The sequence below is a fragment of the Hypanus sabinus genome, chromosome 28 (assembly GCF_030144855.1).
Source record: "Hypanus sabinus isolate sHypSab1 chromosome 28, sHypSab1.hap1, whole genome shotgun sequence".
NCBI lineage: Eukaryota > Metazoa > Chordata > Chondrichthyes > Myliobatiformes > Dasyatidae > Hypanus > Hypanus sabinus.
Window position 1 is genome coordinate 44,545,689 of NC_082733.1, and position 16,525 is coordinate 44,562,213.

Here is a 16,525-nt window from a genome sequence, read left to right on the forward strand (position 1 = left end):
ACAGATATAGAAAAATGTGCATGAATACCAGCATGCATTATAAAAAGCAGTTTATAGTGTTCATGGTTCAGTATTTCAGTGTTCTGTTAACTTTAGGGACTCACTGAAGCTGGAATCTGTGAAAGGGAAAATTTTACATGTCAGTCAGAAGTGGGAATGTTCCTGTTTGCAGTGTTAGTCTGCCCGCACCTCAGCGGATACCGAAGCTGTGCACATGGCAAACAGCAACGCCTGAATAGCAATGTTCAGAATTGGCCACTATCACTGTTAACACCAGTACCACGCAAGTAATAGGCAATTATAGTTTCCATTCAGGAAGAACTAAACTGTCTTCCTTTGAAATGTCAATAATAAGTCAAATCACTATAATCAGTAGCATCACATTGACCAGGCCATAATCAGACTAACTATATAAACACTGTGGTTGCTAGAGTGTTTGGATTCCTTTACACTTTGCCACTATCTGTTAGTCATAGTAGTAGAGCGCCACGGTACAGAAACAGGCCCTTTGGCCCATCTACTCTGTACCAAACTATTATTTTGCCTAGTCCCATCGACCCACACCCAGACCATAATCCTCCATGCCCCTCCTATCCATGTACTTATCCAAATTCTTCTTCAGTATTCAAGTGGAACATTTCAATAGTTAAGAGGACCAACATCATCATATGATAGAATACTCTCTACTTCCCTAGATGAGTGCAATTCAAACAAGATGTAAACTTGACAGCATCTGGGATAAAAAGAACTTGCTTGTTTGATGCCCCGTCTAACACCCTTTGACCTTCCCTCCTATACTTGCCTCCAATCACATTAAAATTATGCCCTCACATTTTTGCCATTTCCATCTAGACCAGGAAGTAGACACAGAAGTAGTTCTGGAAGGTTACCCACCACCACATTCTCCACACTCAATGATAGCTAATGGGGGGTCCCCAAACACTGGAGTTGCTAGTGCCGTCCACATACAATGAACAAATTTTATAAATACTCTGCAGTACACTAGTCATTTCTACCACCTTCAATACTAAATATGTAAGCTTCAGTTCTTAAGTACTTTTCTTTAGTTGTAACTCAAATGTGGAAGAATCATGACTATAAATTGGACAAATAAATTAGTGGGCCAAAATGCAAAAGTTTTGGGCTTTGCTCACTATTATTGAGAGCTGAAGCCTGTAGTTAAAAATACAGACGAACTTTCGGCTTCCTAACAGCTGTGCAGTGCTGCTATCCAAATCAGGGTTCTTCCCTAGCGTAGCAGTTAGCGTGACACTACTACAGCTCAGGGTGATGGAGCTCAGTTCCGGTGTTCTATGTATGTTTGTCTGTCCTTTCATGGGTTTTCTGCGGGTGCTACAGTTTCCTCCCACTGTCCAAATGCAGACCAGTTGGCATGTTAATTGGTCATTGAAAATTGTCCTGTGATTAGGCTAGGGTTAAATCGTTGGGTTGCTGGGCATTGTAGCTGGAAAGGCCTGTTTTGGCCTGTATCTCTAAATAAATTCAATTTATTAGATTTGGCTCTGTTGATCTCTTGCATGTTGCCAAGTTCCAGCCCATAATCACAGACTGCTGTTTCATTTGGTATAATTAATTATAGACTTTGCAGTGTTTTCTGCACGTTGAGAACTATTGCAGAGATTGGTTTCAGATCCCTGGCATGCAGTAAATGCTCTGCTTCACAGGTCCCTCGAAGCTGGATGTCAGAAGACAGCAAACATGTCCTCATTCAAATGCTGTGGGACAATCTGAAACTGCATCAGGATCACAGCCAGCCTTTCTACATCCTTTGGAATGCTAAAAGTAAGTGAACATTTATATTTAACTGATAATTATAATTATGCCTTGATTTTCATCAGTAAAAAGGAAGTGCAAAAGGAAATTAAACAGCTCAGTGTTCAGCTGATTACAGAATTCTACATCAACAATATTGCTGACAATTTTATACTAAGAGATTCTCTTTGGTCTGAGTAATTCCCAATGCACGCTAGCGTAGGAGGGCAACACAGTAGCATAGCGGCTAACGTTACACTTTACAGCACCAGCAATAAGGGTTCTTCCCCGCCATTGTCTACAAGGAGTTTGTACATTCACTCCGTAACCATGTGCTTTCCTCTGGATGCTCCAGTTGCCTTCCATGTTCCAAAGACATACTTTGAACTGTAACTTCATTCTCAAAGTACATGTATGTACTATATACAACACTGAAATTAATTCTCTTGCAGACATTCACAGTAAGCAGGCAATTTTATTTGTATAGCACTTTTCAAACACAAGGCAGTTCAAGGTGCTTTACATAGAACAAGATATAAAACTCAAACATCGAATTCCAGACAGTATGAGTATAAAATCACACAGAAATATATGATAAATAGAAGTTACAGTGCAGGATATTCGAATTAAAAGCTACAGCGAAAAGAAAAGCTTTACACCTCGATTTAAAAGAGCTTAAACCTTTGAAGCTCTTACTAATCAAGAACCTATTAACCCCTGCTTTAAAGATACCCAATAACTTGGCTTCCATAGCTGTCTGGTAATGAATTCCCCAGATTCACCACCCTCTGGTTAAAAAAATTCCTCCTCATCTCAGTTTAAAGGGAGGTCCCTCTATTCTAATGCTATTCCCTCTGATCCTAGACTTCCCCACAATAGGAAACATCCTTTCCACATCCACTCTAAGCCTTTTTAAAGTGCAAATTGTTGTTTTGTAGTAAATCTTACCTTTGTCTTGAATGTGCAAACACTCCTTGTATGTTAATCCCCTCATTCCTGGAAATCATTCTTGTGAATCTCCTCTGGGCCCTCTCCAATACCAGCTCATCCTTTCTTAGATAAGGGGCACAAAACTGCTCACAATTCTCCAAGTGCGATCTAATCAATGCCTTATAAAGCCTCAGCATTACATCTTTGCTTCATATTCAAGTCCTCTCAAAACAGATGCTAGCATAGCATTTGCCTTCATTACTGCTGACTCAGCCTGAGTTAACCTTTAGGAAATACTGCACTAGGATTCCCAAGTCCCTTTGCTCTTCTGATTTCTGAATTTGCTCCTTGTTTAGAAAATAGTCTGTCCCTTTATTTCTTCTACCAAAGTGTGTGACTATATACTTCCTGACACTGTATTCCATCTGTCACTTCTTTGCCCATTCTGTCTACAGCTCTCGGCTTTCTCAACACTACCTGCTCCTCCACCTGCCTTTGTATTTATTATCCACAAACTTCACCGCAAAACCCTCAATTCCATACACTATATTCCATTAGGAAGGACCTATTTCCCTTAAAGGAATGGGGAAACAAGATGATGAAGTCCAGGCAAGAGAAAATCTGCAGATGCTGAAAATCCATGCAACCCACACAAAATGGAGGAGCTCAGCAATCTATGCAGTATCTATGGAAAAGAGTAAATAGTTGACATTTTGAGCTGAGACCTTTCAGCAGGTTTGTGTGCGTTGCTTGTGTAACATCCTGGGAAAGTTTCACTCCTAATGTAATGATCTTTCTGTAGAAGCAGTGTTTGGGTTATGGTTAGAGATAATGGGTGCTTTGGAATGTGATCTGGGTCTTTTGTTTGGCGTGAGATGAAGATAGGATGCTGGAGAGAACCTGTGGTAGGATACGACCCAGTGGAAAGATCATGATTAGATGGAGCCAGGCGGCAAGATCAACTGAGGATCGGTGAATTGAGCTCCAACTGCTGCATGTTTGATTGCTTAATTATAATGGGACCTTTTTGTTTTTTTCTTTCTTTACTAACTCTTTAGTTAAGGTTCATAAATATAATTCCTTTAATTGCATTCAGTGAGCTGTCTGTTGTTTCTTGGCACTGAATCGTAACAGGGTAGTAAATTACACAGCATCCACACAAACCGGTGTTTCATTTGGTAAGGTCCAGATTCATTGTCTGAAAGAGTGCTGGAGGCAGAATCCCTCCCCGGATCTAACCAATACTTGAATGTGGACTTGAAGATCCATTATCTGTCGGGCTACAGGAGGATGGATTCAGGCTGGCTGGCTCAACCTGAGCATAAAGGAGGCCCAATGGCTTCTTATCATGTCTTTATATGAGCTTTGCAGAACATTAGAGACCTGAGCAGTTAGTGTTTTGAGCTTCAGGGAATACAGTTCAGTTGAAATGGGAAATTATTTTCTTACCTCAACTGAAAATCAATTCCAGTTCATTAATGAGAGGTCACTTCACTTAGGGCATGCACAAGGCAGTCAGCTCAGTTAAGGTCTGCGAACCTACAAATGAAAGATAATGCTTGGTACTGGATTTTTTTAAAGCATTTAATCAGGAGGGCAAGGTAAACCTTTAACCAGCAGTTCCTTCAGCAAGTTATTTTGTGAAGTTTGTTCTGACTGTGACTAACACAACTTTCTGTGTCTTCACAGGTCTTAATTACACTCTTTTATTCGAGAGTGAGCGTCAAATTTACTCCTGATCTATTGTCATCAATGATTATCTGTTGAATGGAAATTCTATTTAGATTTTTTTTTTAATTATTGTGGTTATTTTATTCATTTTAAACTAGAATTCCAATATTTACAAATTTCAGGAAATCCACGCCAGGGAATTGTTTGCTGTGGTTCCAATCACTTTTCCACCAAATGCTTTTTAAACTGCATAGACAATAGACAATAGGTGCAGAAGTAGACCATTCGGCCCCTTGAGTCTGCACCGCCATTCTGAGATCATGGCTGATCATTCACTATCAATACCCAGTCCCTGCCTTGTCCCCATATCCCTTGATTCCCCTGTCCATCAGATATCTATCTAGCTCCTTCTTGAAAGCATCCAGAGAATTGGCCTCCACCGTCTTCCGAGGCAGTGCATTCCACACCTCCACAACTCTCTGGGAGAAGAAATTCTTCCTCAACTCTGTTTTAAATAACTGACCTCTTATTCTCAATCCACGCCCTCTGGTACTGGACTCTCCCAACATCTGGAACATATTTCCTGCCTCAATCCTATCAAATCCTTTAATTTTCTTAAATGTTTCAATCAGATCCCCTCTCAATCTCCTCAATTCCAGTGTGTACAAGCCCAATCTCTCCAATATCTCTGCGTAAGACAGCCCTGCCATCCCAGGAATCAACCTAGTGAATCTACGCTGCACTTCCTCAATTGCCAGAATGTCCTTCCTCAAACCTGGAGACCAAAACTGTGCACAATATTCCAGGTGTGGTCTCACCAGGGCCCTGTACAAATGCAAAAGGACATCCTTGCTCTTGTACTCAATTCCCCTTGTAATAAAGGCCAACATTCCATTTGCCCTCTTCACTGCCTGTTGCACTTGCTCATTCACCTTCATTGACTGATGAACTAGGACTCCTAGGTCTCTTTGCATTTCTCCCTTACCTAACTCTACACCGTTCAGACAATACTCTGCCCTCTTGTTCCAGCTTCCAAAGTGGATAACTTCACATTTATTCACATTGAATGACATCTGCCAAGTATCTGCCCACTCACCCAGCCTATCCAAGTCTCCCTGTATTCTCCTAACTTCCTCTTCGCATGTCACACTGCCACCCAGTTTAGTATCGTCAACAAACTTGCTGATATAGTTTTCAATGCCCTCATCTAAATCGTTGACATAAATCGTAAAGAGCTGTGGTCCCAATACAGAGCCCTGTGGTACCCCACTAGTCACCTCCAGCCAGTCCGAGAAACACCCATTCACTGCTACCCTTTGCTTTCTATCTGCCAACCAGTTTTCTATCCATGTTGAAACCCTGCCCCCAATGCCATGAGCTCTGATTTTACTCACCAATCTCCTATGTGGCACCTTATCGAATGCCTTCTGAAGATCTAGGTACTCAACATCTACTGGCTTACCCTCGTCTAACATCCCTGTTACACCCTCAAAAAAACTCCAACAGATTAGTCAAGCGTGATTTGCCCTTGGTAAATCCATGCTGGCTCGGCCTAATTCTATTACTGCCATCAAGATGTGCCACTATTTCGTCCTTAATAATGGACTCAAGCATCTTCCCCACGACTGACGTTAGGCTAACAGGGCGATAGTTCTCTGTTTTCTCCTTCCCTCCCTTCTTGAAAAGTGGGATAACATTAGCCACTCTCCAATCCTCAGGAACTGATCCTGAATCTAAGGAACATTGGAAAATGATTACCAATGCATCCGCAATTTCCTGAGCCACCTCTTTTAGAACCCTCGGATGCAGACCATCTGGACCCGGGGATTTATTAGCCTTCAGTCCTACCAGTCTACTCATCACAGTTTCTTTCCTAATGTCAATCTGTCTCAATTCCTCTGATATCTTATGACCCTGGCCCATCCATACATCTGGGAGATTGCTTGTGTCCTCCCTGGTGAAGACAGATCTAAAGTACGCATTAAATTCTGTTGCCATTTCCCTGTTTCCCATAACAATTTCTCCAAATTCATTCTTCAAGGGGCCAACATTGTTCTTAACTATCTTCTTTCTCTTCACATAGCTAAAAAAGCTTTTGCTATCCCCTTTTATATTCCTGGCTAGACTGAGCTCATACCTGATTTTTTCTCTCCGTATTGCTTTTTTTAGTCAAGATCTGCTGTTCCTTAAAACTTTCCCAATCATCTGTTTTCCCACTCATCTTAGCCCTGTCATACTTCTTTTTCTTTAATGCTATACAATCTCTGACTTCCTTTGTCAACCACTGTGGCCCCTTCCCCCTCTTTGAATTCTTCCTTCTCATTGGAATGAACTGCTTTTGCATCTTTTGTATTATCCCCAAGAATATCTGCCACTGCTGATCCACTGTCTTTCCTGCCAGGGCATCCGCCCATTTAACTTTGGCCAGCTCTTCCCTCATGGCTCCATATAACCATATAACCATCTAACAATCACAACACTTGGCCCTCCTAGTCCGTGCCGAACCCTTAATCTCACCTAGTCCCACCTACCCGCACTCAGCCCATAACCCTCCACTCCTTTCCTGTCCATATACCTATCCAATTTTACCTTAAATGACACAACTGAACTGGCCTCTTCTACAGGAAGCTCATTCCACACAGCTATCACTCTTTGAGTAAAGAAATACCCCCTCGTGTTTCCCTTAAACTTCTGCCCCCTAACTCTCAAATCATGTCCTCTAGTTTGAATCTCCCCTACTCTCAATGGAAACAGCCTATTCATGTCAACTCTATCTATCCCTCTCAAAATTTTAAATACCTCGATCAAATCCCCCCTCAACCTTCTACGCTCCAATGAATAGAGACCTAACTTGTTCAACCTTTCTCTGTAACTTAATTGCTGAAACCCAGGTAACATCCTAGTAAATCGTCTCTGCACTCTCTCTAATTTATTGATATCTTTCCTATAATTCGGTGACCAGAACTGCACACAATATTCCAAATTTGGCCTTACCAATGCCTTGTACAACTTTAGCATTACATCCCAACTTCTGTACTCAATGCTTTGATTTATAAAGGCCAGCGTTCCAAAAGCCCTCTTCATCACCCTATCTACATGAGACTCTACTTTCAGGGAACTATGCACAGTTATTCCTAGATCTCTCTGTTCCTCTGCATTCCTCAATGCCCTACCATTTACTCTGTATGTTCTATTTGGATTATTCCTGCCAAAATGTAGAACCTCACACTTCTCAGCATTCTCAGGCTCCATAGTCTCCTTTATTTAATTGCAACACTGACACCTCTGATCTGCCCTTATCCCTCTCAAATTGTAGATAAAAACTTATCATGTTATGATCACTACTTCCTAATGGCTCCTTTACTTCAAGATCACTTATCAATTCCTGTTCATTACACATCACCAAGTCCAAAATAGCCTCGTTCCTGGTTGGCTCAAGCACAAGCTGTTCCAAAAATACATCCCTTAGACACTCCACAAACTCCCTATCCTGGGGTCCAGCACCTATCTGATTCTCCCAGTTCACCTGCATGTTGAAATCTCCCATAACGACTGCATTACCTTTAGCACATGCCAATGTTAACTCCCTAATCAACTTGTACCCAATATCCACGCTGCTATTTGGGGGCCTGTACACAGCACCCATTAGGGTCTTTTTACCCTAACTGTTCCTCAGCTCAATCCACACAGACTCTACTTCCCCTGTTCCCAAGTCACCTCTTGCTAAGGACTGAATCTCATTCCTCACCAACAGGGCCACCCCACCCCCTCTTCCCATATTTCTGTCTCTACGATAGCGCATATATCCTGGTACACTCAATTCCCAGGCCTGATCCCCTTGCAGCCATGTCTCCGTTATCCCAACAATATCGTAGTTCCCCATTTTCATCTGAGCTTCAAGCTCATCTGTCTTATTTCTGACACTACGCGCATTCAAGTATAGAATTCTTAGCCCATTCCTCCTCTCTTTGCTTAAAACACTGTTTATTGTACCTAACCCAGCTCCTTGAACTTCCATCGGGCTAATTGCACCTTGAATTTTGATGACCTTCTCAGGATCACCCAAACTTTCTACACATTTAACCCCATGCTCCTTCTGACCAACCCTTTGTACATGTAACTTTTCCAACATATGTTCTGTCTCACCTTTCTCCTTTACACAATTAATATTTGGGAAACGTGTATTCCCCACCTGTCCCTTATCCTTCATCATATCATCTTCTCTCGTAATCTGGATCCCTGCCCCCTGCACATCTAGTTTAAACCCCCCCGAGCAGCACTGGCAAACATTCCTGCAAGAATGTTAGTACCCCTCCAGTTCAGATGTAGACCGTCCCTTCGAAACAGATCCCAACGTCCCTGGAACAAAGACCAATTATCCAAAAACCTGAACCCTTCCTTCCTGCACCATGCTCTCAGCCTCGTATTAATGTGCATAATCATTCTATTCTTCGCCTCACTCGCACGTGGCACAGGTAGCAATCCCGAGATTGTCACCCTGGAGGTCCTGCCTTTCAGCTTCACTCCTAACTCCCTGAACTCTCTAAGCAGGACCCCCTCACTCACCTTACCTACATCGTTGGTCCCTACATGGACCACTACATCTGGGTTCATGCCCTCGTTCTCAAGAATAGCCTGCACCCGATCTGAGATGTCCCGGACCCTGGCACCAGGGAGGCAACATACCATCCGAGACTCCCGATCTGCCCCACAAAATCTCCTATCTGCCCCCCTGACTATAGAATCCCCTAAAACTATCGCTCTCTTCTCTTCCCTCCTCCCCTTTCTAGTTGAGGGTTCAACCTCTGTGCCAGAAGCAGGACCACTACAACTCATTCCTGGTAGGTCATCCCCATCAACAGTATCCAGTACGGTATACTTATTGTTAATGGAAATGGCCGCAGGGGTGCTCTGCTCTCTCTGCCTGCTCCCCCTGCCTCTCTGGACCGTCACCCATCTGTCTACTTCTTGGATTTTTGGTGTGACTACCTCCTGATAACTCCTATCTATCTCTGCCTCTGCCTCCCGAATGATCCGTAGTTCATCCAGCTCCCGCTCCAACTCCCTAACTCGGGCTGATAGGAGCTGCAGCTGGACGCACCTTTTGCAGGTGTGGTCATCAGGGACAACTGTGTTGACCCTGACCTCCCACATACTGCATACGGAGCACACCACTGCTCTGACTGTCTCTCCCATACCTGAACTGGATTAATAGAATAAGTCTAAAAAGCACCGAGCGACCTTACCTTCTTCCCCTCAGCGAGCAATCACACAGGCTTACCAAAGTCCCCTTACGCCGAAGCCCACTTAGCCAAAGCCCAGGACTCTGCTTCCATGGACTCCGCTGCCCGCTCTGAAAAGAAGTCCTGCCTTTTAAAGTGCGCGCTCGACGCTGACATCACTCGCGCCTGCGCAGTTCTCCCTCCTCCACAGATAGATTTTGAAATGTATGCATTGTAAAAGGTTTCAAACTAATCTAATCTAATCTAATCTCTGTGTAGTTTTGCATACATGTTATGAAGTTATCCAGCTCCTGCTGTCATGCCAGTAATCGCTCAGCTTCTTGAGTTGTCCTGTCACTTGGACAATGTGCGCTACAACAGCTCACAGTTCATTCTGTATGACAATTGGAAAGTGGAAATTTAATCAACCTTAAGCAGATTGAGTACACTGGTGACAGGGGTCTTGTGATAAATGGGCATTTGTTCCTGCCCACCAGCCCCGCCCCAACACTCTTCCCAGGTGAGCTTCCTTTGTCCCTCTCCAATACCAACACATCCTTTCTTAGATAAGGGGCCACTCCAAGTGTGGTTTGACCAATGCCTTATAAAGCCTCAGCATTACGTCCTTGCTTTTTATATTCTAGTCCTCTCAAAATGAATGCCAACATTGCATTTACCTTCCTCACTACCCACTCAATCTACAAGTGGACTTTGGTTGTCCATTTTTGTTATTATTGCATGTGGGACTGATCATCTTGGCCATAACTCCATTATCTAGCCCAAGGGACTGGTAACATGAAAGTTGCATGCAGTGCTGCAGGAAAGGAACATTAGGTGGAATCAAAGGGACTCTAAGTTCGAACACAGCCAATATTTCAGAGTGGTATTGGGTGGGGTGTGAAATATAAACAGATGTAGGGAGAGTGAAACAGATTGATGAAAGAAGATTACTCATGTTCCATCAATTATGCTTGCACATTCTAGCAATGACACACACTGATCCAGCTTGAGAAATGCTTGGCTGACAACCGGGTTGGTGGAAGACAAAGAGAGACCACACATGCATCAGCTTATAAATCTGTTTACAAGTTCCTCAGAACCTTTGTTTCTATGTGTTCTTGTCACAGCTATGAGAAAGCATTGATTTTTCTGCAGGCTACAATGTAAATCAAATTTCCAAAGTGGATCTTCAACAAATTTACCGAAATTTACCAAATCACAGCTGCGTCAGACCATTTCCAAGCTGTTTTGGAAGACTGGCCCAGGAGTAAATTCTCTTTTTTTGGAGTACAGTTCCTTCACGCGAGAAACATCTGTCTCCTGTTATCTTAGGCTGCATCCACACTATGCCGGATAAATCCGTAACCGAAGCTTTTTCTCTTCGTTTTTACCCTCTGTCCACACTAAACTCGTGTTTTCGTCCCCTGAAACCGGAGCTTTTCAGAAACACTTTCCAGGGTGGGTACTTTTGAAAACGCTGCTCGGGCAGATCAGTGTGGACAGGGTAACCGGAGATTTCTGAAAACGCTGTCAGATGGCAGCACGCTATTTCATTGTTTTCTTGAACACAACCTAACAATTTCAGAACAGATGGTAAAGAGACTGAAGCCAGAAGAGTTTGAAATGTACTCACCAAAAACTTTGACCCATAACTTACTGAATAAATAAGTATACTGTGCTCACTTTGCCCTGTTTTCTGTCCTTGCTCGTATGAAGGTGGTTTACCTATTTATGCAAGTACTTCTCTGACAATAGATGTGTAACAGCCTGATGTAACATTGTATGGAAATACAAGATAATACTGTTGCAGACATGTTTTACACATTTAACGAGGTGCTTTATTAATGCATCAGAGTTAGTCAGTTTTTCAATGTTTGTCGTCAGCCAGGTCATACTGTCTGTGAACTGCCTCCATACGCTTCAGTATTTGTTTTTTTTTACTTTTAAATCTTCCTGCGCGAGAGCCAACAGCTGCCCGTCATTTAAGTTTTTCTAGTCTGTAACTGAACAAACACAGTCTTTCTCAGCGATATTCAACATTAAACGTGTTGCTTGTTTTTGGTAGATGTGTCCTGCACATGCACAATAGGAGGTGATTCGATGAAATCTCCATTTCAATGTGGATAGAGATATTTTTTAAAAACGCATAGTATGGATGCCTATCGTTTTTACGTGAAACTGGCGTTATCAAAATTATCCGGTCTATTGTGGATGTAGCCTTAAACTGAAGCTTAGTAGAATTTCAATAGTTCAAGAAAGTTGCACGTTAATGGTTTTTCAGTGACGGGTTCCTTTTACAATCTATAGATATAGTGATGTTTTATTGTTAGAACAAAGTAGGCGATTAAAATGGATAAAAGCTATTGAAGAAATTATACATTGTCATTGTGAAATAACTAGAATACATTTAGAATTATTGTTGTTTTTCCAACTAACAGCTAAAAAACTTCCTCTTGTTCACACTGTACGGGACAAAAGCCATGTATTTAACAAGGATTTTCTGGATGACATCGTTAAGAGCATCCAGATGAACAACATCTATAAACCAATGAGCAAGATTCTGGATGTGTTGAGCACACAGCCAAATCTGAAACGGCAAAGGTATGTAAGGAGCTATTTACACACACAGCGGCCCTTTCTCAATCTGCCTTTTAAGGTTCAAAGTAAATTTTATTATCAGAGTCCATATACGTCACCCTTTACAACCCTGAGATTCATTTTCCTGCAGGCATACTCAGCAAATCTATAAAATAGTAACTAACAGGATCAATGAAAAATCAGACTACAGAAGACAACAAACTGTAAATGCAAATATAAACAAATTGTAATAATTAATGAGATAAAGTAAAGAGTCATTAATAGGAGATCATTTGTTGTGGGAACATCTAAATGGATGGGCAAGTGAGTGTAGTTATCCACTTTGGTTCAAGAATGTGATGGTTGAACTTGGTGGTGCGAATGCTGAGGCTCTTGCACCTTCTACCTGTCACCAGCAGCAAGAAAAGAGCCTGAATGTTGGATACTGCTTTTATGTATCAAACACAAAGCACACCTTGTTCCATGTTTCAAACTCCCCAGCACAGTTAATTCTATTTCAAGTCTCTATTCTCATGATATACAAATTGTTTTTGACTTGTTCGGATGCTGAGTTATATTCTGGGAAATAAATGGGTTGTGAGGGACAATTGTCATCTTCACCATCTGCTCTTGTCCTTTGAGCATCTTTTTCTGTCAAGTGTAAAGTTATTGCATTATCCATCTGAAGCATTATAAAGACCAACTAATGAGAGAGAGTTGATTTAAAAAAAATTAACAAGAATGTGCAGGATGTTTTTTTTCAGATTTCTAATTTGCTTTCAATTCTTTGAAGGAGTCTATACAGGGAAATTCTGTTCCTGTCGCTTGTGGCTCTTGGGAAGGACAACATCGATATAGGTAATGTTTCTTCCTACCTAATCATTCAATATCAGAAATGTCTAGTGCCCCATGCAGACCACAAACAGGTTATCAGCACTCGCCATGTAAACTTTATCGATTCTAATCTGTTAAGCTTTTTATAATAAGATGATCTGTTCTGACCTAATTAGACAAGATTAACCAATGTGTGTCACTACTTCAGAAGAGCCATTAGTACCTGTCAGTGAAAGCACATCAGTTTTATTCACCAGTAAATTAAATAACCAAGGTCAAATCAGTTGTAAGTACAGTAATATCCACAGACTGTTGGCATCAGTTTCTGATTAACAGTTCTAAGCCAGAGAATAAAATTACTGAGGATGTAAAGACTTGCTAATTTATCTATAATAAAAAATAATTTACCTATAATACAATTCCTTTTTTGGAGATCTGTTGATCTTCAAATCAGCATAGACAGAAATTGCTTTGTTTTGAAAATAAATTTTTGTAAACCCATCTTCTGTGTAAGAGTAGAGCACATTGTCTTTTAGATCTAGGGATGTTGTCCATCAGATTCTTTGGATGTCAAGATTAAGATGCAATCATATGGTTGCAGCAAGTTTATTAGATAAGAAATGAGACATAGGAGCAGAATTAGCCCATTCGGCCTATCGAGTCTGTTCTGCTACTGGATTATGATTGATTTATTTTCTCTCTTAGCCCCATTCTGCTGCCTTCTCACCAAAGCATTTGATGGCTGACTAATCAAGAACCTATCAACCTTCACTTTAAATATATTTGGCCTCCACAGCTATCCACAGATTCACCATCCTTGGTTAAAGAAATTCCTCCTCTTCTCTGTTCTAAATGGAAATCTTTCTGTCCTGAGGCTGTGCTCTAGACTCCCACATCCTCTTCAACATCCATTCTATCTAAGCTTCTCAATGTTTAACAGGTTTCAGTGAGATCCCTGCACATTATTCCAAACTCCAGTGAGTACAGGCCCGGAGCCATTAAGTGGAACCCTTCCATTCTTGGAATCATTCTCGTGAATCTTCTCTGGAGCCTCTCCAATGCTAGTGTAGGATTTTGTGAATAAAACATGCAAGGGTTGTTTTATCTGCTGAAAACAAGTCGCAGCCCTTTACTTCCAAAATGAACGAATCAAATGTAGTTGCCTTACACTGATGTCATTACATCAAAACACCGTCTCTTAAAGAGGACGCAATTCAATGATGGTGTTTTGAATTATGTAGAACAGTTTCTATAATGAAAAATATGTGCCATCTGTCACCCGTTACATTGCCCTACACTGGCATATCTTTCAGATAAAATTTCATCATATATACCAGTCAGACAAAGTCACCCTCCACCAAAGAGTAACAAAAGAATCTGAGTGCATGATTTCCTCATGCTACAAGCTAGTCTGAACGGGTTTAGCTATGAAACCTGTGAGAGATACTGACCTCGTCATATTTCAGCTTTGTAGCTTACTGCTTTGGCTAAAAACAAAGGCTTTACTCTAAAGATAAAGCTTTGTATTCTCATTATGCATCAGAAAGGTAAATGTCATGGTTTTATAAATCCCCTTTGTCTTACCTACTGCCCATTACATGTCTGGCTTTTAGACCAGCAATGAAAATCCTCCACCTCTGCTTCCTTCATTATGTCAGTAGCTTCCTCTCAGTCTTTACTACTGCCAGGCATGCAGTTCTCGTGTAGAGACTCAGATGTGGAAGGGTTCTTCATTGCTGTTTTTGTAACAACTTTGTTTTACCAGTCAGGGTTGTTAGCCCTGGGTTGAACCCCCAAACCCAGGGGACCAGTGGGCCACCCTTCGTCTTGCCTCTACCCTTTGACCTGTTTGGCATGGGTAATCCTATCAGGAGCCAAAGCATAAAACCCTGACTTCAGTCAACATAGCTTTCCAGGTTATTGAGGCATGTAAGCCTCCAAACCCTTCGGGAATTTGTTCTGTAAAACACTAACTCAACTTATTGTCAGTGAATGAAGATGATTGTGGGATATACAAACCACAGTAAGATGTAAGGAGTCTGTTTGATTTAAATACTTTAACATTCCTTAAAGTGTAAATATTATATGTTGTCTCCATATCAATCCTGTATTTTACACAGATGCATTTGACCGAGAGTATAAGATGGCGTATGATCAGCTGTCTCCCAGCCAGGTGAAGCTGACCCATAACTGTGACCGACCTCCCAGCTCTGGCGTCACGGAGTGTCGCAGGATCTTTGGCGAACCCTACCTCTAGGAGTCCTGCTGAATTTGTCCTAAATTCAGTCTCACATCAGTCCGTCTGCACCCAGCACATTGCCCATAGGGCAGTGAAGAGAGTCTAAGTTTAACATTGCTAAATTATGATGGTTTCTTTGTAATTTTAAGACTAGAATTGTACAGGGAATAAGGTCAAATAGAAAGCTTTGTAAATATAATTAAAGGTACTTTAAATAGCTTTATATTATAGTGCTATTGGTCACGTTAACAAAAAAAAGATTGCATTGATGCTGGAGGGCTCAGCTCTCAAAAGTAAACTGCTACCATGTACATAATAGTTCTGGCTCCTTCTGCATCTCATCAAGTCTGTTATCCATATGTTTTTTTTAGCAATTCTTTTGGTCTGAATTGTAAAAATGTTCATAAAAGACAAATGTGCGGCAGAGGCACTTTGTGGAAAAGTGACATGTCTTCACATTAAAACAAAAAGTACTTTTCAGTATTTGTATATTTAAATAACAAGGTCTTTTGATGCTATCAATCTTTATATACACTTATATGACGTAGCTTTAAAATATGCTTGATTATATATTATATAATGTGGTGCAATATGTTCCTTTTAGAATTTGCTTTGCAGTTTTTGAGGTACTGGTCATCTAAGAAAAATCACATTCAGCCTTCTGAATTCCAGTCTGGAAAGGAACAGATGAGGCAACAGTGCGAGAAGGGCTTTGAGGTTCTTTTACTGACGGGTTGAAGTAACTTGGTGTCTGAGCTGTTACTGAAGGATCAGAGCAACTTGCTGTCTGTCTAAACAATATTTGTTGGGATTTTGAGATCAAAGCTAACATGCAACCTCTCTTTTTATGTTGAAAGTCAGTTTCCGATGGGAAAATTACTGTATTTATTAGCTTATTAAATAACACTTTTTAATTATTATTATTATTGGATTTGTGAATATGAAGATCCACAAAATATTGATGTTTAATAGAATATTTTTATGCTGCAATATTCTTGTCTAACTGCAGTGCTTTATTATACAATTTGGGGTTTCTACATTTCATTTCAGTCCGGGAGGCCATAGGCCACAATTCAACCCTGTAGTTCTATAAGTAGATGACTTCCATAGAAAAACTCTTCTAAGCCTGTCCCTTTGAAAAATAAATTGACAGAGCACAGCCAAGCTACCTTAGTCTTCTTGTTAACACAAACCAACAGCTAAGCTTTTCAAACTGCCTCTCTCACTGTTCATCAGCTATTAAAATGCATGAAAAGCAGGATTTACGCAACACACACAG

General features: G+C 41.1%; 1 protein-coding gene across 2 annotated transcripts in view; it reads left to right on the forward strand.

The window, feature by feature from the left end:
* The window catches only part of dennd4a (DENN/MADD domain containing 4A), a 170,722-nt gene extending 154,486 nt beyond the window's left edge, over window positions 1-16,236 (forward strand). For both annotated transcript variants that reach the window (XM_059953083.1, XM_059953084.1), the window contains exons 29-32: window positions 1,686-1,803; window positions 12,035-12,197; window positions 12,967-13,031; window positions 15,128-16,236. In XM_059953083.1, the coding sequence (XP_059809066.1) occupies window positions 1,686-1,803; window positions 12,035-12,197; window positions 12,967-13,031; window positions 15,128-15,264 (483 nt within the window). In that variant the 3' untranslated portion in view covers window positions 15,265-16,236. The remainder of the gene's footprint in view (window positions 1-1,685; window positions 1,804-12,034; window positions 12,198-12,966; window positions 13,032-15,127) is intronic.
* The last annotated feature ends 289 nt before the right edge of the window (window positions 16,237-16,525 follow it).